General features: G+C 31.8%; 2 protein-coding genes across 5 annotated transcripts in view; one reads left to right on the forward strand and one right to left on the reverse strand.

Moving 5' to 3' along the window:
- The window catches only part of LOC139086003 (uncharacterized), a 43067-nt gene extending 26762 nt beyond the window's left edge, over positions 1-16305 (forward strand). For all 4 annotated transcript variants that reach the window (XM_070634260.1, XM_070634264.1, XM_070634263.1 and 1 more), the window contains one exon: positions 271-16305. In XM_070634260.1, the coding sequence (XP_070490361.1) occupies positions 271-639 (369 nt within the window). In that variant the 3' untranslated portion in view covers positions 640-16305. The remainder of the gene's footprint in view (positions 1-270) is intronic.
- LOC139086004 (integumentary mucin A.1-like) lies at positions 15957-18093 on the reverse strand. The gene is made up of 6 exons (XM_070634265.1): positions 17871-18093; positions 17672-17754; positions 17388-17602; positions 16866-16911; positions 16715-16771; positions 15957-16582 (listed from the first exon to the last, which is right to left on the reverse strand). The coding sequence occupies exons 1-6, from the start codon at positions 18021-18023 to the stop codon at positions 16282-16284; spliced, it is 855 nt and encodes a 284-aa protein (XP_070490366.1). The 5' UTR covers positions 18024-18093; the 3' UTR covers positions 15957-16281.
- Positions 18094-19191: the final 1098 nt, after the last annotated feature.

Below are 19191 nucleotides of genomic sequence, written 5' to 3' on the forward strand. Positions count from 1 at the left end.
CTATAATCTCATGACACTATAAACTTTCAAATTCGGTCACTATCCATAAGAAAATGCGTTCTCATCGTCAAAATAAGGCATCGTCACCAACATTTATACCATTTTTAAGTACACATCATTAATCTTTTTTTTATCATCTTTTTATGATCATTATTATGATTATCCCCTCTCGCCTACATTGCTTTTTTTTGCTGTTGTCTACCTTATCATCTTCATCATATAATACTATATCTATTTCTCTCCTTTCACTTTCTGGTTTTATTTATTTAGGTAATATCAAATCAAAGTAGAAGTTGCACAGCATGGAATATAAGTCTTCACGAATTTACTCCAATTGAGGATGAGAAACAGCACGCTGGTGCATTAATTCATCAATTTTGTCCACGCGATAAGCACAAACAATTTACTTTTCCATGGAATTTAAAGACAATTGTCATCAAAATACAAGCAATGACACGACAAGCACCATTATACAGCGTAAGATGGAAGTCAACGGTTGCAAGACTAAAAATTCAAAGTCTAACGCCTGCACCAAATGTCATTTCGTCATCGTATGGATGTACCATTTTAACATCATCTTCGTCTTATTTACAATTGATGGCTTTATTGATTTTAAGCATTTTATTGAGCATTTCATAATTTGCTTTATATGAGGGATAAAAATTTCATTTTCTTTTCTCTATTTTTCATTTCTGTTCCATCTTATATTGATCTATTTCTACAATTTTCTTTATATATATATAAATTGTCACACAAGCGTCTGCAAGCAACATACAACGGTGGCTTCAATGCTCATTTATTGAATTTTTACGTGTTATAGACTGTATATATAGAAAAAAGGTGAGCAAAAAAAAGCAGAAAATAGAGAAATATAAATGTAGGCAGGAATCAGCAGGGATTGAATGAAATTGGAGGTGGATGAAAAGGAAAAAAGAATTCAAGCTTGATTTTTTAGTGCATTTCCTTTGGGATAGTAATGAGCTTTATATTCGTTTTGTCTGTTCGTATAAAAATTGTCAATTATTTTCAATTGATTCTTTTCATCGATGTATTTTATGGAACATCATGCAATCTGTTGTCGAAGTAAATTGGAAGTGAACATGCGAGCTGTGTTGTCATTAGCAGGAACACATGTTTTTGAGAGATGCGTATAGCTGCGTAAATTTAATTTATTTTTGATTGATTTCTTAATATTGAGCTTCTAACTCGTGGAGCCAGGTGCGTAAACAGGAGGGGGATGTAACCCCCAACCAAAATATCCCGGCTACAAGCCTGCGTGTCAGCGCCAGAAGCGTAAGGCTATTTTAAGCTTATTTTATGAATATCACGCTAAATATTAGAATTCGAATAATCTATACAACGCAAATGCTAATCTAATCAGCACTATTGGTTAGCATATTGAAACATACAGCCTGTTCAGCATATTTAAGCTGATTACACTGACACAGCGAATTTTCACTTATCGAATAGAATTCAATTGGGTGAACTTATCACGAAGTTTAGTTCATTAAAATATATTCATATATTTAAACTTAAGGAATCTGCAATTTTTGAGCATTTTCAACGAACTATGCAGTCTCGCGAATAATTGTGAATGTCTTCATATTCGATGAATTCTCATGAATAACTTTACTCTCAATTGAAGCTTTTGTTGCTGACAACTCAACTGGTATATTTAAATATTCCAACATCTAATCTTCATACATTTGCATGATGTAATATAGAATCCATTGAATTTCATATCATGACTGTTTAAATAAAGCCTATAAATGTTAAATTCTCAAATTGATTGTTGAGAGATTTTATCAAATTTTTATATTCTAAAAATTCGTTAAATTGTTGTTTAATAAATATTAAATAATAAAAATTAATTGGAACTTGTGACATAAGTGTCTGAATCTTTACGGAAATGCGCTACATTTGCATCAAAATTGATTTCTTTTCAAGTCCTACTAGTTCTATATTCTCTCCGTTTTCGCTTTTTTTTTGCTATTTTATTGCAAATTGAATCAGAAATTGAATAATATTGGATAGAAAATATGTCACACCAACAGAAGGAAAATTTATACAAAAAAAAATAAGCACACGAAGAAGTAGAAAGGGAAAATTTTCTTTATTCAATCCCACAAAAAATGAGAGAAAAGGAAAAGAAAAACAATGAAAAGAAGCCGAGAAGATGAAATTGAAAAGAATATAAAAAAAGCAACACCAATGAATTAAATTTTATGACAACAGTCATCATCATTATAGACAAAATTCAAATTATTTATAAGAATAAGAGCTGGAAGTTGAGTTGACTTCAAAATTGAGTATCGATTTAAGTCAACTTGAGTTAGTTTGGATTAAGTTGAGTCAAGTTTAGTCGATTTAATTCAAATTCAGTTGAGTCAAGTCAAGTTGAATTGATTTGATTCAAATTGAATCGAGTTCAGTCAAGTTGAACTAATTTAGATTACGTTGAATGTCAAGTTGAGTCGAGTTAATTGAAGTTGACTCGAATAAAAGCAATTTGAGTAAAAATCATTCGATTTGAAATGAATTAAGTCAAGTTGAGAGTTATAGAATCAAGTTGAATCAAGCTTATTTGTGTTAAATCAATTTGAAGAGAATATATTTAATTTTAGGTCAAGTTGCATTAATTTAAGTCATGTTAGGTCAATTTAAGTCAAGTCAAGCTAAATTTGAGTCAAGTTGAGCTAACTTTGAATCAAGTTGAGCTAAATTTGAGTCAAATCGAACAAAATCAAGTCAAGTTGCATCAATAATATTCAAGTTGAGTTGAAAAGAGTCAAGCTAAGTCAAATTAAGTCAAGTTGAGTTAAATAGAGTCAAACCAAGTCAAATTGAGTCGATTTTAAATTGAATTATGTCGACATCATCATTGTCGATTTTAAACTCTGCTTTATATTAGCATATAGACGCGAGGAATGAAATGAAAGATAAAGAAGAATGTTCTTTAATTTAATTATATAGAAAATATGAAAAAGCGGTTTCTTACATAGACATACACTTCCATAAACACACAAAAAAAAAAAAGAAATACAATGATGACAAAAAATATATAGCGCAACTTATGTATTTAAATTAGGACCAAAAGGCCTTAAGTGAATTATAATGAAAGAAAATAAAAAATGAGTAATTCTATTTTCACGTCAAAAAATATGAAAAATATATGATATGAATGCCATTGGAAATTGCTTACGGGAAGAAATCACTGAAGCACATACAGCAGAAGAGATTCAAACAATGAAATAAACGAAAGCATAATAGATTGATGTTATGAAACACAAACATATATAAAATATATACAGAATAAAAACTATGAGCTCAAAAATTTTATCCAATTTTAGCGAAGTTTCTTGCACAATAAAGTTTTATCTTCTTCAGCTCATTTCCATTTTTCCCTTTCTTCCGATTTTCTTCCATCTCACTCACTCTCTGCTTTTTCATTTCAATTTCCATTAAAGTTGTTTGGTTTTTATTTTCTTTTTTGTTCCTTCAATCCCACTCATACCCTTACCACTTGAAAATGATCTGGATTTAGCTGAAAATGTTCAAAATTTGAATTTTTATTAGGCTGATGGCAATTCTGATATGTTAAATTCTTTATTGCTTTGTACATTCAACAATGAAAGAAGATGAATTTGTGCTAATTAAGCGGATTATTTTTGGTTCTATAAACGCTTTTTGTCAGCTTATTAATTAAGGTTTTTGAATGACTAAAAATAATAAATAAGCTGATTTGCCTTTCCCTTGAAATTAATTGTTTTCCATTTAATGATTCTAAATAAGTCTTGATGCTGACTGTGAATTAAAAGACATTTTCGCAGGTATATATACCTGAAATTCTTCAAAAGAAGCTTAATAATGGGGTGTTGAAATCAGAGCTAGATGCTGGTTAGTTACTTATTTACTTCGCAATTGTGATTCATGGCCATGATTCTCTTAGCATGAGTCGCTAGGTCAACGCACTCTATAATAACCTTAGCCTCGTTTGACTCCGCTCCACTATCAATCTTGATAAGGTTGATTAATTAGGTATCCGATTTCTCCTTAGCACGTTAGATGCTATACCTTTTAATTCAGATAAGATTTGAATCTTCATGTCCCATTCCAAAAATACAATTAATTCTTTCAAAAATCTCCAATCTCGTCAGCAAATTCTGAACATTTTCCTGACAATCCAGACCACATTTTCATCCCACACTTCAAGAGTGCTTCTATTTGATTCTCATTTATTCAACTATACACAAACTATTTAAGTTCATTTAAGGAAAAATGAATGATAATCCATTAATGGTAGGAAGAATTTACAAACTAAATCACAACACACTTACATTCACATGAATAGAATCAAAAATTATAAATCTCCATACGGAAGTAAAAGAACAAGTAAAAGAAACGTCCATGAATGAAATCTTAGAATTTGTAATGTTATGTATTTCCTCTTATCACTTAAAGTTATGTGAGAGAAAATGGTTTTAATGATAGAAAGCTCGCTCAATGCATAAAAGAAGCTTCATTTTTTTAAGAGATATATTTCGATTGAAATACGAAGGGAAAAGTTTTGAGATATTTATGGGATCGATATGTTTATGTAATTTCATGTTCTGTGGTAAATATGGAGGGAGTCGTGAAAGTTTTGAGAACTACCATATGAGTTTTGTTTTATTTGGATTTAATAAGTTTTCATGAGATTTTTTGTTCTCATCCGACCTACTTACTTATTCTATTGAATCCAATCATATTAGGGTTGTTTTGCTTAATCAGCAACTTTGGAGTAATTCCAGAAATTGTGCTGATTCAATTAAACTTAACAACTATAGTGGAATTCTAAGGAAACTAAAGGAATTGTTAGGAATTCCATCAATCACAGAATCAGCTTGAAACATATATTTCGAGGAACACAAATGATGCCACGTAGTTTTAAAGACTCCGTAAAAGTTTGGCGTCCATATGGCTGCATTTTGGAATCTTCTTTATTTGTGTTGCTTAGGTATCTTAAATCAGTTTGCTGAACCTTAGTCTTCCTTATAATAATCTAACAAGTGAATTTTCTCACAAATTTAAATGCAAATTTTCATAATCTAGCCAATCTATCAAGTAAGCATAACACCGCATGCTTTAGAAACTCAAACAAAACAGCGAATTTTGCATTTCATAAATTTATGATTAGATTATACAAAAAATTTCACAAATTTGCTTACTTTTATTACATTTCCTTCCTCAATCTCTTTCGTAACAGATTTCAAAATCAATTTTACAAAGCAAACAAAAACAAAATAAAAAGTCTGAGGATTTCTTTTTTCTGTCAAATCATTTGAAAACTTTCACATTTTTCCTTCCATTACTTTTCAATATTCACAAAAAAAAACATCAAAAAACGACTCAGCTGATTCTCGAGGGATGCGATGAAGTCGCTAAGGTGTGCCGTTGTGTTGACGATGGAATGTCATAGAGACATGAGGGTACTCATGCGATGCTGTTACAGTTATGAATAAAGTATTTCGCTCGGAAGTCGACTTGTGGTTCCGATATAAAGAGCGTGTTCACAAGAGCTTGCTCATTGCCTGTTATGCAGAAAAGTGGCTAGAGTCTACTTGACGACGTATAAAATTTAGAGCAATTTTCCGAATTGTGCGTCTGGTCGACATGAATGAAATTACATAAATGTATTGAGTTGTTCCATTCAAGATAAGAATTTACACGCTAATAAATCACGTCACGTATGTATGATAAGAATGAATAATATTATTGCAAGAAGCTGTTATGTTATAATTTTATTTCATGCAATAATTTGCATAAAGTATGCGTGACATAATTTATGAATATCAGAATCAAATTCAATTTCCCCCCTTCCAACTCCCGTCCCAATCCACATTCACTCATTTCATTCATTCTGTGGTTGGGACGAAGATAAATAAAAGACGAAGGAATTTTTTTTAAGAGAATGATACACACAAAAAAAATGTAAATATCCTCAGATGAAAATGAAAAAGTTTCAGGCCACACATAATATGTGAATAAAAAATGAGAATGAAAATTGTTTTTAAGGATATAAAAAAAGAAGAAAAAAAAATTAATTAAATGTTTTCCTCATTGAAAATGAAGAATAATCCTAGTTTTTTGAGTCCTATAAAGATCATAATGATAAATAAATTGTTAGATTCAAGTAAACTTAATTAAATAAAAATAAAAAAAATGTTGATAGACTGAAAATAATAACAAATAAATAAGTAAACTTCAAATAGACACAGAATTATGCACAAAGAAGAAAATTTAACACAAACGAAAATAATAAAAAATTGGGAAAAAAAATTCGAGTAAGGATTAAAAATAAGCACCAAAAATTGTACATTAAGCACGACTATGGATTCTGATCATTACTTAATAATTAATAAAGTTTTTTTTGAGAAAAAATAAATTCCAAAAATAGTACAACTTGAGTGGTTTTGAATTATATTGAATTGGAACACTGATAAGCATGTAGATGCACATAAGGAAACACTTAGCACTTGATTGGCTTGATAGGCTTCATCCATGAATTTATCTTCGAACAACAAAGAGCTTCAAATTCACGAGATGATGATTTAATGTTGTAGGGGGGTTCGACTCCTAGCAGACCCCATCCTCCCTCCTGAATACCCCTTGAGTGCTGCTCTCAGCATATTCTGCTCTTGAAAGCACGCCTTTGCCAGTGAAGGCAATCTAATTAGACATTAATGACACAAACAACGATAGCAGCCATTCAATCATATAAATTAAGTGACATAACAACACCAAGTCACCTCCTCGTCAGATTGAATCTTTTTATCGCTCGGGATCACAACATCACATTTCAGATTTACATTATTCTTCTTGAATCCAATGCTATTATTTTTCAGCAACCAATAAAAAATCTCGAAACTAGAATCAGGTACTTGTTCTTTTATGGTTGCTGACTGTTTACATAAACAGCATGAAGATTTATGTGGAAACTAGGTTAAAACTTTTTGTGAAAACTTTTGATCAAAACACAAAAAGAAAATGCTTTCAGAAGCATCCACATCTACATACGTTTCTGACATTTGAGGATAGAAATTGAATTTGTTCTCTAAGTTTTGAATGAATGCTTCCAAGAAGTGCGGGAGACTCTGAATAAAATTAGATAAAATTTCATTTAGATCTTACAATAGATAGGACTGCAACTGGTTCCATTTTAATCTCTTCTATATAGTATACAGCCCACATCAGAAACATGACCTTCTTATTCATTCCATTGACTTTAATAAAAGTTCACGTAAATGTTGAGCGTCACCTTAAAAGGACAGACGCTTATAAATTCTTGTCCCAAAGAGTCTCAAGCATGTGATTTCACAATTTTTATAGCTGAACTTTGCAGCACCGTTAAACAAATGCGATTTTAAGATTCTATGGATTATTTCTCATAAATCGCACGTTGCATACGAGATTTTCTGACGGTTATAAAGTTTCTGTAAATATTGCAGACGTAACATAACAAGAAGACGGTTTGAAGAAACCGAAAAAACTTTCAATTCACGTGCACAAAAAGGTCCTTAACATTACACCATAAAACACGTGGATTTTAAAATGTTCATTGATAAAATCCATTTAATCCAATGATTGTGCTAAACGAACATTATTCATACGGTACCGCTTTCAATTTATCATTCGCCCACAAAAAGCTTTAAATAGTTTGTAACACGCCATATTCAAATTAACCAGCCAAAAGCTTCTTCTTACATTTAAAGCTTGTGTGAAATGATTTTCAACATTTTAAAGATTAAAAGCTTCATAAAAAAATTAAATTGAACATTCCCAAAATGATAATTGAATAGGATTTTTAAGCATAAGCAAGCAAAATTATTAATTATTAAGGTCATTATGATAATTTTGTGCGATAACATTTAAAATTCATGATGAATTTAGTAGATGAGCATGGATGAAATTCTCATTAATATTTTTTTTGAGGCAATCATTTTTAATCCCTACTCGAAAATTTTTTGTTGCCGCTTTACTGTATAGAGCAAGTAAAATATAATTGAATACTTAAAAGTAATATACACATGGAAATAGCAGAACATGAAACAGAAATCTAGTAATGAAGTCATAACTTTTGTATGTAAATGAAGGCAGAGCATTTTCCATTCAGCATAATATTGTAAATTGACTTTCAGACGGGGTTAATTGTGACATTGGCACATCCTTTTAAAGCTGTTAAAAATACATCCAAACTGGATAAGTGGTTTTATGTTCCTTTAGCATATTAACCTTAAATTCGCAACATCATGATGATGTAATATCTAAAGTCCATCATTTCAATAAAATACCGGACGCACGAATGCCTTAAGGCAAGGAGCTCCGTTCTAAATGATAAATTATGTACCAAAGGACCAACAAACAATTTTATAGAAATTTACATAAAATTAGATACCTTCCGTAAGAGATTTTCCATCAGTTTTGACAATTTTTTCCTTTAAATTGATTAATCTAGATGGAAATCTTGAATGCATAATATCCTTAATTAAAAAAGGAAGCCAAAAACAACAAAACTGTCACTCTTTTGCAATTTCCTCAGCCAAAAACTTTTATGTTTACAATCGTGTAAACAGCCAGACAAGCAAAGTGTCAAAATAGCCATCGTTGTGCTTTTTGGAAAATGCCTTCCTTTAAAAAGTAATAATGGAACTGAAAAAAGTTTCTTTTAAGATCCCCGACTCTGTGTAAATGTCAATTACTACTTAAAAAATGATACAATGAAAAAAAAAAGTCATTAGCTCATAACTTTAATTAACTTCAAAAAAGTGATGAATTAATTACATTATAAAGAAGGAACAAGAAGTAATGTAAAGTATTAAAGAAAAAATCCCCTGTGTTTTTAATAAAATTAAGTGAGGAAAAATTAAAGCAAAATTCATCGTCACGTCACGTTCTGAATTAAAACTCTGAGAGAATATACATTAAAGGAAGGGCTTCATTTCTAATATGGACGAGATAATGCAGAATGAATAAAAGACTCAATTGAGTCAATATTGACTTTAATAATATAGAAATGTAAGACAAATTTCCTCTTATCTAAATCGCATCAAATCCTGTCCGAGAATAAAAAGGCATACACAAAATAGGAATGATAAAATAAGAAGAACGACAAACCACTTTCTAATGGTTGAATGGATATAAAAATTTAATAGAGATGGAGCTTTTACGTCCCTCATTACCCCGGCTGAATAAAATATGGGAAGTAATAAGGATATGACGCAGTTTTAGTTTATGCTGATTACTCTTCGAGTAGATTGTCGTACTAGAGAATGTAAGTCATATAACGTACATACTAGAATACGTTACTTCAGAGTATATGACATACTAGTGGTTCTATTAACTTACATACATCAATTGTGATCCATGACCTCCTTCAGATGTCGCCTAATACCAGCTCTATCGCCGGCTATCGCTTGCCATTAGCCGATTCCAAATGCGATATTTTCTCGATCGAAAGCTTCTTTCCATGAATTCTTTGGCCGTCCACGTGACCTTTTGCCATCTTCAAAGTCTGCCTTTAAGACCTTATTTACTGGAGCTTCCACAAATCTTCTAATCACATGGACACCCCCTGCAAGTCGTTCATAAGCTCAATAATGCCTCAAATGACCAGATAATTAAAAATTAAATTTTGATGAATCAATTTCCAAAAATGAGATCTTCACAAAGTCACCACAATACAATGAAGCTATGACACAATCAGCGAACACAGTAATCCCCCCTTTTCCGATAAAAATTTCACGTTGCTGTCCGATTTCATTTACCGCCTACGGCTAAAATTAAATAATAAGTTCCGATGAGAAATTTCCGGTCTATACATTCCGGAAAGACAAAAATTTATTTTACGTCTGAATCATCTTCCACATTACTTTTCCACCCCAGTGAGCAATTGGACTTTTGACAAAATGACATGTTGTAATCCGATCAGCTTAAAGCTAAAATTTCGCTAAAAACCCATTTTACTGGCCAGTGACAAAAAAAAAATGTTGAAATGGAAAATGTAAAGATGTAAAGATAAGGAAGAAATAAGGAATACAAAAAGCATCGAGTCATCGAAATATATTTGTAATCTTTAGGACATAACAATGTATACATAAGAATATATAAATAAATTCGAGAATTTTTAAGGTCATCATACGGACTATGATTGATGAGTGTAGATTAGTAAATTATGTAGATGCGAAAAAGTATGGGATAAGGAAAAGAAAGAAAGTTTTTTTACATCCAAACAAAAAGGTTCCTTTGGAGAGATTTTGTTAGATTTGATGCAATATGTTACCAGACTACTTTTGGGATATAGATTTAGAAAATGATCTGGGAACTGAAATGTGTCTTTAAGTTAACCACAAAAAGAGGAAATTGACAGGATTTCAACAAGTTTACGAATGTCAATCAAAATGAAATGTGACCAACATGATGTCAATGAAGATGAACTCATAGACACGAAACAGTAATAGAAAAAGGCTGGAAAGCATCCATCAATAGACTGAAACCGCAATTATCATTAGCATTTGCTGATGATGTTTACATTCTGTGTCACTAACCTCGTAAATGAAGACACTGAATCCAGCAAAAAAATTTCAAGGGATTTACATTTCCTGAAATGGAAGAAATGAAAATGAATAAGCAAAAATAAAGAGATAAGGAAAGCATTTTGTCTTTTAAGCCACATCTTAAATATCATGTGTACCATTTGTAAACGAAGAACGTCCAGTGGGTTGGGTGAGTCATTGAATGTTTGAGGATCCAATTGGGTAAATTTTATCTCACACAGATCTTCTGGGTTCGAATCCTGTGAAATTCATTTTCATGCATTTTTCACTATTTCCCGGTGTAGTTTGTTCATTTCTCGGTTGACGTCATATACGAATGCTCCCAAAGGAAGAACATGAAGTATAAAAATATATTTAAAATAAAGTGCACATAATAAAAAATAGAGAAGTCGAAGAGAATGGCAAGAAAAAAAAAAAAAAAAATAAAAGATGAAGGAAGTTAAAAGTTTCACATTTTTTGAAAAATGGAAATGATGTAGAGGACACAAAGGGACTTTTAAGGAAGAATGAGCATCGTAAATTATTAAGTAGAATGAGATGAGAAAGAAAAAGACTTAAGAAAATGTTCTTTGTTGTGCAGACAGGCAAAGGCGGATTCCAAAGTAATTTCAGATAATGACCTACAATAAATAACACAAGATAATGATAAATAGAGTCACATACAAGCTCGTATAGACATACACGAAACGGTAACACGTATAAACACCAGCCGTTGTAAGAGAAAGGAAATACCTATGTACAATTATTCAGTCAAGGGATGAAGCTATTTCTGTAGCTTAAATTTCAATTTTAAATATTAATAATGGGGTAGAAAATCGTATATTTGATGCCATTTTTGGGGATTTTTTTTTTATTCTATAGCCTCTGAATTATTCATGATGATGTGCGGAAAAGTCGTATGTTACATACTGGTTTTGCAAAATACATCCAAGACATGGATTAAGGAGAATAATAGAACATTAAAAGAAATGAGCATTAGATTCTCTCTGTCGAGAATGTTTCAGAGAATATAGCTCGTAACAATCCATTCTCATAAAATTAAGGCTGGAGTTTCTTAAAGGGTAATTTTGTCAATTTTTAATCATTTTGGATAAAATTTAGAATTGAATATTTAATGTTTGGTGTTGACTGTTGATGCCTTGCGGTTAAAATTTTGGAGTGAGATGGATAATGGATGGGAAAATTTGAAATTAATTGACTTTATTCTGTTTAGTCATAGTTAGGGGTGATGCTTGGAGAGACAATGTTGTTATTGTGGATTGGAAGTTTATTTGGAAATCGAGGTCCTCATTGCTGGCTATACCATTGCTTCCAATAATCTCCCACGTCCTACGATATTTAGTCGCATGCTACTATCACAGAGCTTCCGGAAAATGATAGGAATCGTGGTATATATGTGCACATGTAAACCATCTTTCTCTATCCAGTGCTCATTGTTCTTTACAAATCCAGCAGTAATTACAGACCAGATGGTAGACATTTTCCAAGAGCTTACCACCCCTTCCAAAAAACGTGTCACCCCTTGCATAAAACCTCGAATAACAAAATTTCAATATGAGCACTTTATAAGAAATATGACTGAACGTTATCCTTAATAATACACCTGCCTTACATTGTCTCTTCTCAGAAATATCTGACAATAGTTGATGTGAATATTATAAGGTATTCCTAAGGCACAAGACATTTTTTCGATTGACATTCCGCGACAGATTTTAAATTTGAAATAGCTTAGTGTCAAAAATTATGGTTAGACATGTCATCTCAATTTCTTTCCATATACTGAACATCGTGTATCTTTAAAGATTATGAAAGAAAAGCAATATGCCTCAAATTTCTATTCGAATGTCTACTTAAATCTTCTGAAACTCACATGAAGCACGTAGTTAGTTTATTCTACGGCATCTTCCCACAGAAAATCCGGAAATTACCATGAATTATACACATAATCTGCTTTAAGGTTTCCACGATAATTTCCTATCATTAAAGCTCCAATATAGTAATATAGTAATAAAGAATTATGGGAGCTTTAAAAGCTTTTAACATGGATTACATTAAAGCTAAAAGGAATGAATCCAAAAAATTGTGTACTATATTGTGCATGTCCTTTTCAAAGAAGGCAAGAATTTTCAATGAGAAAAAAAGAAATCCCCGAAAGTTTTTCGGCCTTCACATTTCTCTCGTTCACTTCTTTTGTGCTTGTGTATTGATAAAAGGTTGAATGATGAAGAGAACAGAATATAAAGGCAAAGAAAAATGAGATAAAGGAAGAAGCGCCTTTTTAAAGATGCGGGAAACAATCTCTATCTTAGTCGATAATAAGATGTTCCTTCTGCTCATTTTTCAAGCTGAATAGGAAGGAAGAATAGATAATAAAATTAATAATAACTCTAATTGTTCCCACAACTCTTTTCAATACACAGTCATTGCTCATTTTCTATTTACTTCCCCCCGAATGATGCACGTTTAGATTTGTTGCTATGAGATTAGTAAAGGTATTGAAAAGACGGTGCAGGATGGAGGAAAAATAATAATGTGAGCAATATCCAATAAATGTATGAAAGAAGCTTTTATTTTCTCTTTCAATCCTTTGACAACGGCTTAAGTATACTATGTACTATACTTTGTATTTATGGTTCTAGGACGATGAAAGTAGCAACTCATGGTAACTTAGTTATTCTGTTGCCTGTTTCACTTGTCATGGACTATGATGATGACATTATTACATTTGTGATGTTCAGTTTTTCCAACTGTCTGCACTTTTAGTGAAATCCAGCTTAGATTTTTTATTGAATTTATCAAAGATTCAGTTGTGTAGATGAAGCAGCGTAGATCAACCCGAATGGGACATGTTGACATGCTGTCCACATGGTAAACAGTACTAGCAGTACTAAACGACATCTCCGAGCGAGAAAAATTAAGAAAGTTCCACCATGGAGCTTTTAAGGTTCTCCAAAATTATTTTATTAAGACCAAATGAAAGCAGCCTTGAATGCTCCATGACGAATCATTCTTCAATTGTGCCTCTAGGAATCCGCTTGTAAAATTATACTGATGACGTTTTAAAGGCAATTCTGTTCTAAATCCGTTTGACAAGCAATAAATGCAATTTGTAGCAGCATGTCGCTCGGGGTTAACAATATTGTAAAGCTGAGCATTCAAAAAATATGAGAAAATTTGCAGCATCATTACATTTCTTAGAAAAAGCGAACAAAATCGGATATGCAATGCTACAGTTCATGTGAATGAAAACCGTTGAACTGAGCAGCTACAACATCATCCTCTGTGGAATATTCTCACTAAATGTTCATGCTGTTGAAAACTAATAAAATAAAAAGTTGACACAGTTTCCGTAAAATCATGAATGATGACTTTTAGGATGTCCTAAAAGTACCTTTGTGATCAATCTTCATTACCATTATGCCACTAGCCTCCTCATTCAAATGATTAGGAACAGAGGAATTTTTATCATCAAAAATAAATAAATTTATAAATATAGACCTAGACAGTACAGTCTGCATGATATAAAACTATATTTTTATTTTCATTTTCCTGCCATTAACACGAGCTTTTTCCTCCTTTTTCTCTAACCGATACCATTACTATGGTTATTTTGGAAGGAGATAAATATTTGCAGAAAAATCATCACTAACTGAAAATGAAAATGAAAAATTGATTTTTTTGTTGTTCCTGCCTCTCCACACTTTTATTTCTCGATTTTTGTGTTTGCCTTTTCTTCTCTTGTTCTCTACTGCTGCTGCCTGTTATCTCAATTCTCATATCTCACTACACTTTAAATCTCACATACTATATCATACGATACAGCACATACAGGTAGTTTTTTTCCTCTCGTGTGTGGCAACAAAATAGGAAAAAGGAAAATGCGGAAAAAATTGTTTTCATTTTTCATTTTTTTACGATCGTTTATTTTAATTTTTCAGTGTTTTAAAAAGTCAGGCTTGATTATTTTGTGAGTTTTTATTTCTCTCTCTTCCGGTTATTTTATGTGTTTTTGATGATTTTTTATTTTGTTGCTTAAACTTTGTGCTGGAGTGAAAGTCGTTTTGGATTATTTTTTTTAATGGATGACGTTTAATATGGGGTTATTTAGTAATGGTAGGACTTAAATTGATGGATTTAGACTGTAGTCAGATATTTAATTGTAAAGTTGAAGGTTCAAACTGGTTCGATGCTGATCGATACGTGATGGTATTCCCATACAAAAACAGAGTCGACTTCGAGTTCTGGCATGTATACTTCGAATCAAGAGGTGCTCAATTGAGTTGAAAACAACCGAATTTGCCTGTTCACTGCCACGTGGTTCTAAGTATACTAACTCCAAATCACTTTGGTGACACCATTTTAATATGAAACTACCGGGAATTTCAGAGATTCAATGTGGTTTGCCTAGAATTTTCTAAAAATATCAATTCTTCCTAAAACCTCTCATAGCCTCAGAATACAACCTTCCTAAAATTACTAACTTTGAGTAATCATCTTTGTTCCTTTGACACACTTCACCTCGCAATATCTTATGATTTACAGACAGGATAATTTCAAGAAAATTATAATTATTTTGAAATAATGCTAACATCACAAATAATTGGATAAGGTAGCTTAGGAAAAAGCTTCATTATGATCTGTATTCGAATTAATGAAAAAATTAATAATTAAGTTTATAGATCTATAGAACTGTTACATCTCTTCATATTTTCGAAAATATTTTTAAGCAATTGTTTGATAAGAATAGAAGGTATTTTACTGATGATTTCAAGAATTGAAGTAAGTTAGGGGTTGTTCACTTATTACGTTCAGGAAAGAGAGGAGCGAAGGATATGTATCTGGTTCAAACATTGGAAATTTCGAGAATTCCACATATTATAGTTCACTTATTACAGCTATTTTAAGAAATTCGATTCTGATGGAACTCGGCATTACAAGTAAGAAGGTTACAGCTTTTCGGTATGTTACCTAAGGTTAAGTCGTTCACATAATATTCTTAAGTCTATAATGTTCTTTCAGAAATATGTCGGAAGATTTGGGTAGTTGAAAGGTATCTCATGCTCCTCCCAAATACACAGAACTGGGTCATTTCTTAAGCTGTCCTAGATTTGTCGAGAAATCTATGTTAGTCACCCCCACTCCCCTAATGGTCTGAAGTGTAATTAAACCTCAACCACCAACCTCCCTAAGAGCATTATGTAATAAATGAACGACCCCTCACTGCAAATACATAAAAAATGCTATAAACTTCAAAATTCCAATATGACACTAGACATCATTTGTAAACGATCCCCAAAAGCAACATAACTCATGAAAAAAAGAAAGAAAAGAAAAAAATAAATAAGAAGTAAGGAAGAATACAAATTCAAGTCTCACGAAACAACGGAATTTATTTTAGAATTGTACAAAATAAATCGACAAACATTTTTTGAATCAAGAAAGCTCATTTTAATAATTCAAACACTGTAGATTCCTACATCTCTCTTTCATTATTTTTGCTCAACGTTAGATGAAGAATATAATAAAAGTAGAAAGAAGAGAGATAGAAAGCATGTAAGAAAGGAAAGAAAAAATTACAAAATAAAGACAACAAGACATGATGGAAGAAGTGAGAGTCGAAAAACGGCATGATTAATGAACGAAAAGAACATAGAAAAAAATTGTAAATACACACAGGGTACTAATAAAATTAAAATCGGTTTGAAAAATTCAAGAGCTGTACATTTTCACTTAATCTCATTATAAATGGCCTGCATGTACTTCTATTTCCAGGTACGCAAGTTTGAAGAAACTCTATAAAGATGAAGCCACGAATGCATTCTCTTGGTTGTGGTATTCCATATAAACAGAAGAAGTATCTCCAGCACACATCTGGATTTGCAACAAACCGGAAATTATTTCCTGAACAGACATTTCCTATTGGCGGCGACGATGGAGTTGTGGTTGATATAGTTGACGAGGAAACCGTTGTGGGAAAAGTCGATGAAGTGCTAAATCAAAGATACGAAAAAAAGGAAAAGTTTTATTCTGATGCTTTAACTTTTTTTGTGCCGGAAAGATGAAAATTTCATCGCTCTGGAAATAGAAAATAAAGTTTCTTCCATCCTTTCACTCTTACTTACGTCTGAATTGATGTTGATGTTGTTGTTATTGTTGTCGGAGGAGGTGTAGTAGTCGTTCTATACACAAAAAAGAAAATATTCATAAATTTCATAAGAGATAAAAATTCAAATTTTCTCGCATTTTTGTCTTCTTCTTTTCCTATCGACTTACGATGTAGTTGTTGTTGTTGTAAATACCTCACACGTGAGAGGATTACCTGAAAATTTCAATAGATATACAATAGATAAGAATATATGTGAATATATATCGAATATTTTTGAAGCTTTTTGTGGTCTAGGTGTCGTGGAAAATGTTCAAAATTCTTAGGTCTGGATGTAAGATCCATAAATGACGTTCATTAAGAGTTGACATCCATCGCTTTGTTACTGTCAAAGAAACCCTACTTGAAAGTAAATTATTGATTTTAAGGTTATTCCCTCGCTAAAATAAAGTATATGACTATAGGTATACTAAATTATATGTCTCGGATATACCCTATAAATCTCTCCCTGTTGTCATAAAACTAGCATCACATCGTCAATAACCACAAAAAATTTACCACATATATTATTTTTTCAAACATTTCCCCCAATTTTCAGACCATCCCGAAGCCATAAAAGAATGGATATGAGTAAGTTTACACACATATGGATATACATGTGTTCAAAAGAAAACAATTTCCATAATACATACCGGGAACGCAACGACCTGTCGTTGGATAAAAGACTTCATCGATATCACAGTTGATAATGGATCCTTCACCGAGGATGCACAGGAGGTATCTTGTACAATCACCAGGTATTTCCACAATTCCTGTTCCAATCGTTTCACAAATATCTGGATTCATTGTTGTTGAACTTAAAGGAGGTGAAGTGGTAGTTTGAGGTGGAAATACTGTGCATGTATCTCTATAGCATAAAATATTTAATTTTATTGAAATTCCTAAATTATTCAAAATATATTTTACTGCTTCTTACCGATCCCCAGGCACACACTGACTTCCCCCATTTGGTGGAAAAATTGTATCAGTTGGACACTCTCGTTCTGTGCTTTGAAATAACTTAAAACGACATGAAAAATGATCAATTCCCTACAGATATCATACGCCCATCCCTCGATTTCCCTTCTTTTTATTTTTAAAAGACTATATATCACCATATAAAATTTTATACTTACAAAGCATTGAACATAAAGATCGCATCGTTGTGGATTGGGGTGAGGAAACGTGCCTGTAATTCTAAATCTACAGACATCATCGACGGATTGACATGAACTTGGTCCTGTTACAACAAAAAATATTAGGAATAGTGAAATAAAAAGTTGCTCCATTACAACGTGCTCTGTTAGTTCAATTTTATAGTAAACTGCCACTTAAAAGGCTGGAAATAAAATAAAAAATATTGGGAAATGTAAAGTAAGCCTAGTCAGGAATTAGTTTTATCTGTAACTGATAACATCGGCGCATTTTTTGTCAATAAAATTTTGAAATGTAATTTAATTAATGGCGCTTATATTGATATGATAGAAGTTTCAGGGGTCGGTACTGTTGGTGTGTTATAGGTGGATAGTTTTGGATATATCCTATTGGATGGTCCAAATGTGTGAACGGAGCTTTATTCTACAAAACATCTCGAGAATCCTAATTAAATCAGCCTCGAGTATCAACATGGTGGTATCAAGCTCCTTCCTTCAATTTGACATTTAATAATCAACATGTTAATCTATCACGTAGCTCCGAATTCCGAGTAAAATGACGAACAGTCTAGAAACCTTTAAAAGCCACACAAGTACCCTGTCTTATCATTTTGATGATTCTATTGATAACTAGTTATTAAGCAGGATTTCCAAATATTAAAAGAGCAATAAATTCTTTAATATCTTATCAGCGATAGAATTCCATTCATTGTTCATGGCAAAAGTTGAGTTTGAAAAAAACAAATTAATTTTCTTTCTCAAGAATTTTACAAAAGTTTACCAATTATATTTTTCCTTACATCATCTGCCGCATGAATCTTCAATGAATTTAATTTCCAGTAACTCTGAATGCGGTAAATATGAATTTTTTTAGCATATTGTGCTGAATTGAATTACAAATTCACATTCGTTTTGAGCGGTGTGAAAAATGATTTATCAATGTGCAAATTGGAGCTTTTAGGAACTGCAATTCATTTGCTGCCAATTTTATCTATGACTTTTGAAGAGAAAGTTATTGAATATTGATGATTTATGGCTCTAAAATTGCAAAAAACATTTCGAAGTGAGGGTGTATTCAGTAATAAAAATATTCAAATTGTGCATTCAGTAACTCAACATCCATAAAATCCTTGAATTTTTAAATTAATTACTTCCATTAATAATGCGCTTTAATTACCGACTCACAATTAATCTCTCTACGACCTTTGTTTCTTCCTCGTTATTTTTTGATGCTTATTAATCAAAGTTTAAACAAATTCATATAATTTAAGCATGAATGAAGCTACACACAATATGAAATTTA

This window comes from Chironomus tepperi, unplaced genomic scaffold (assembly GCF_022539635.2).
Source record: "Chironomus tepperi strain 1889 unplaced genomic scaffold, CSIRO-AGI_Ctep_v1 contig_85, whole genome shotgun sequence".
Classification (NCBI taxonomy): Eukaryota; Metazoa; Arthropoda; class Insecta; order Diptera; family Chironomidae; genus Chironomus; species Chironomus tepperi.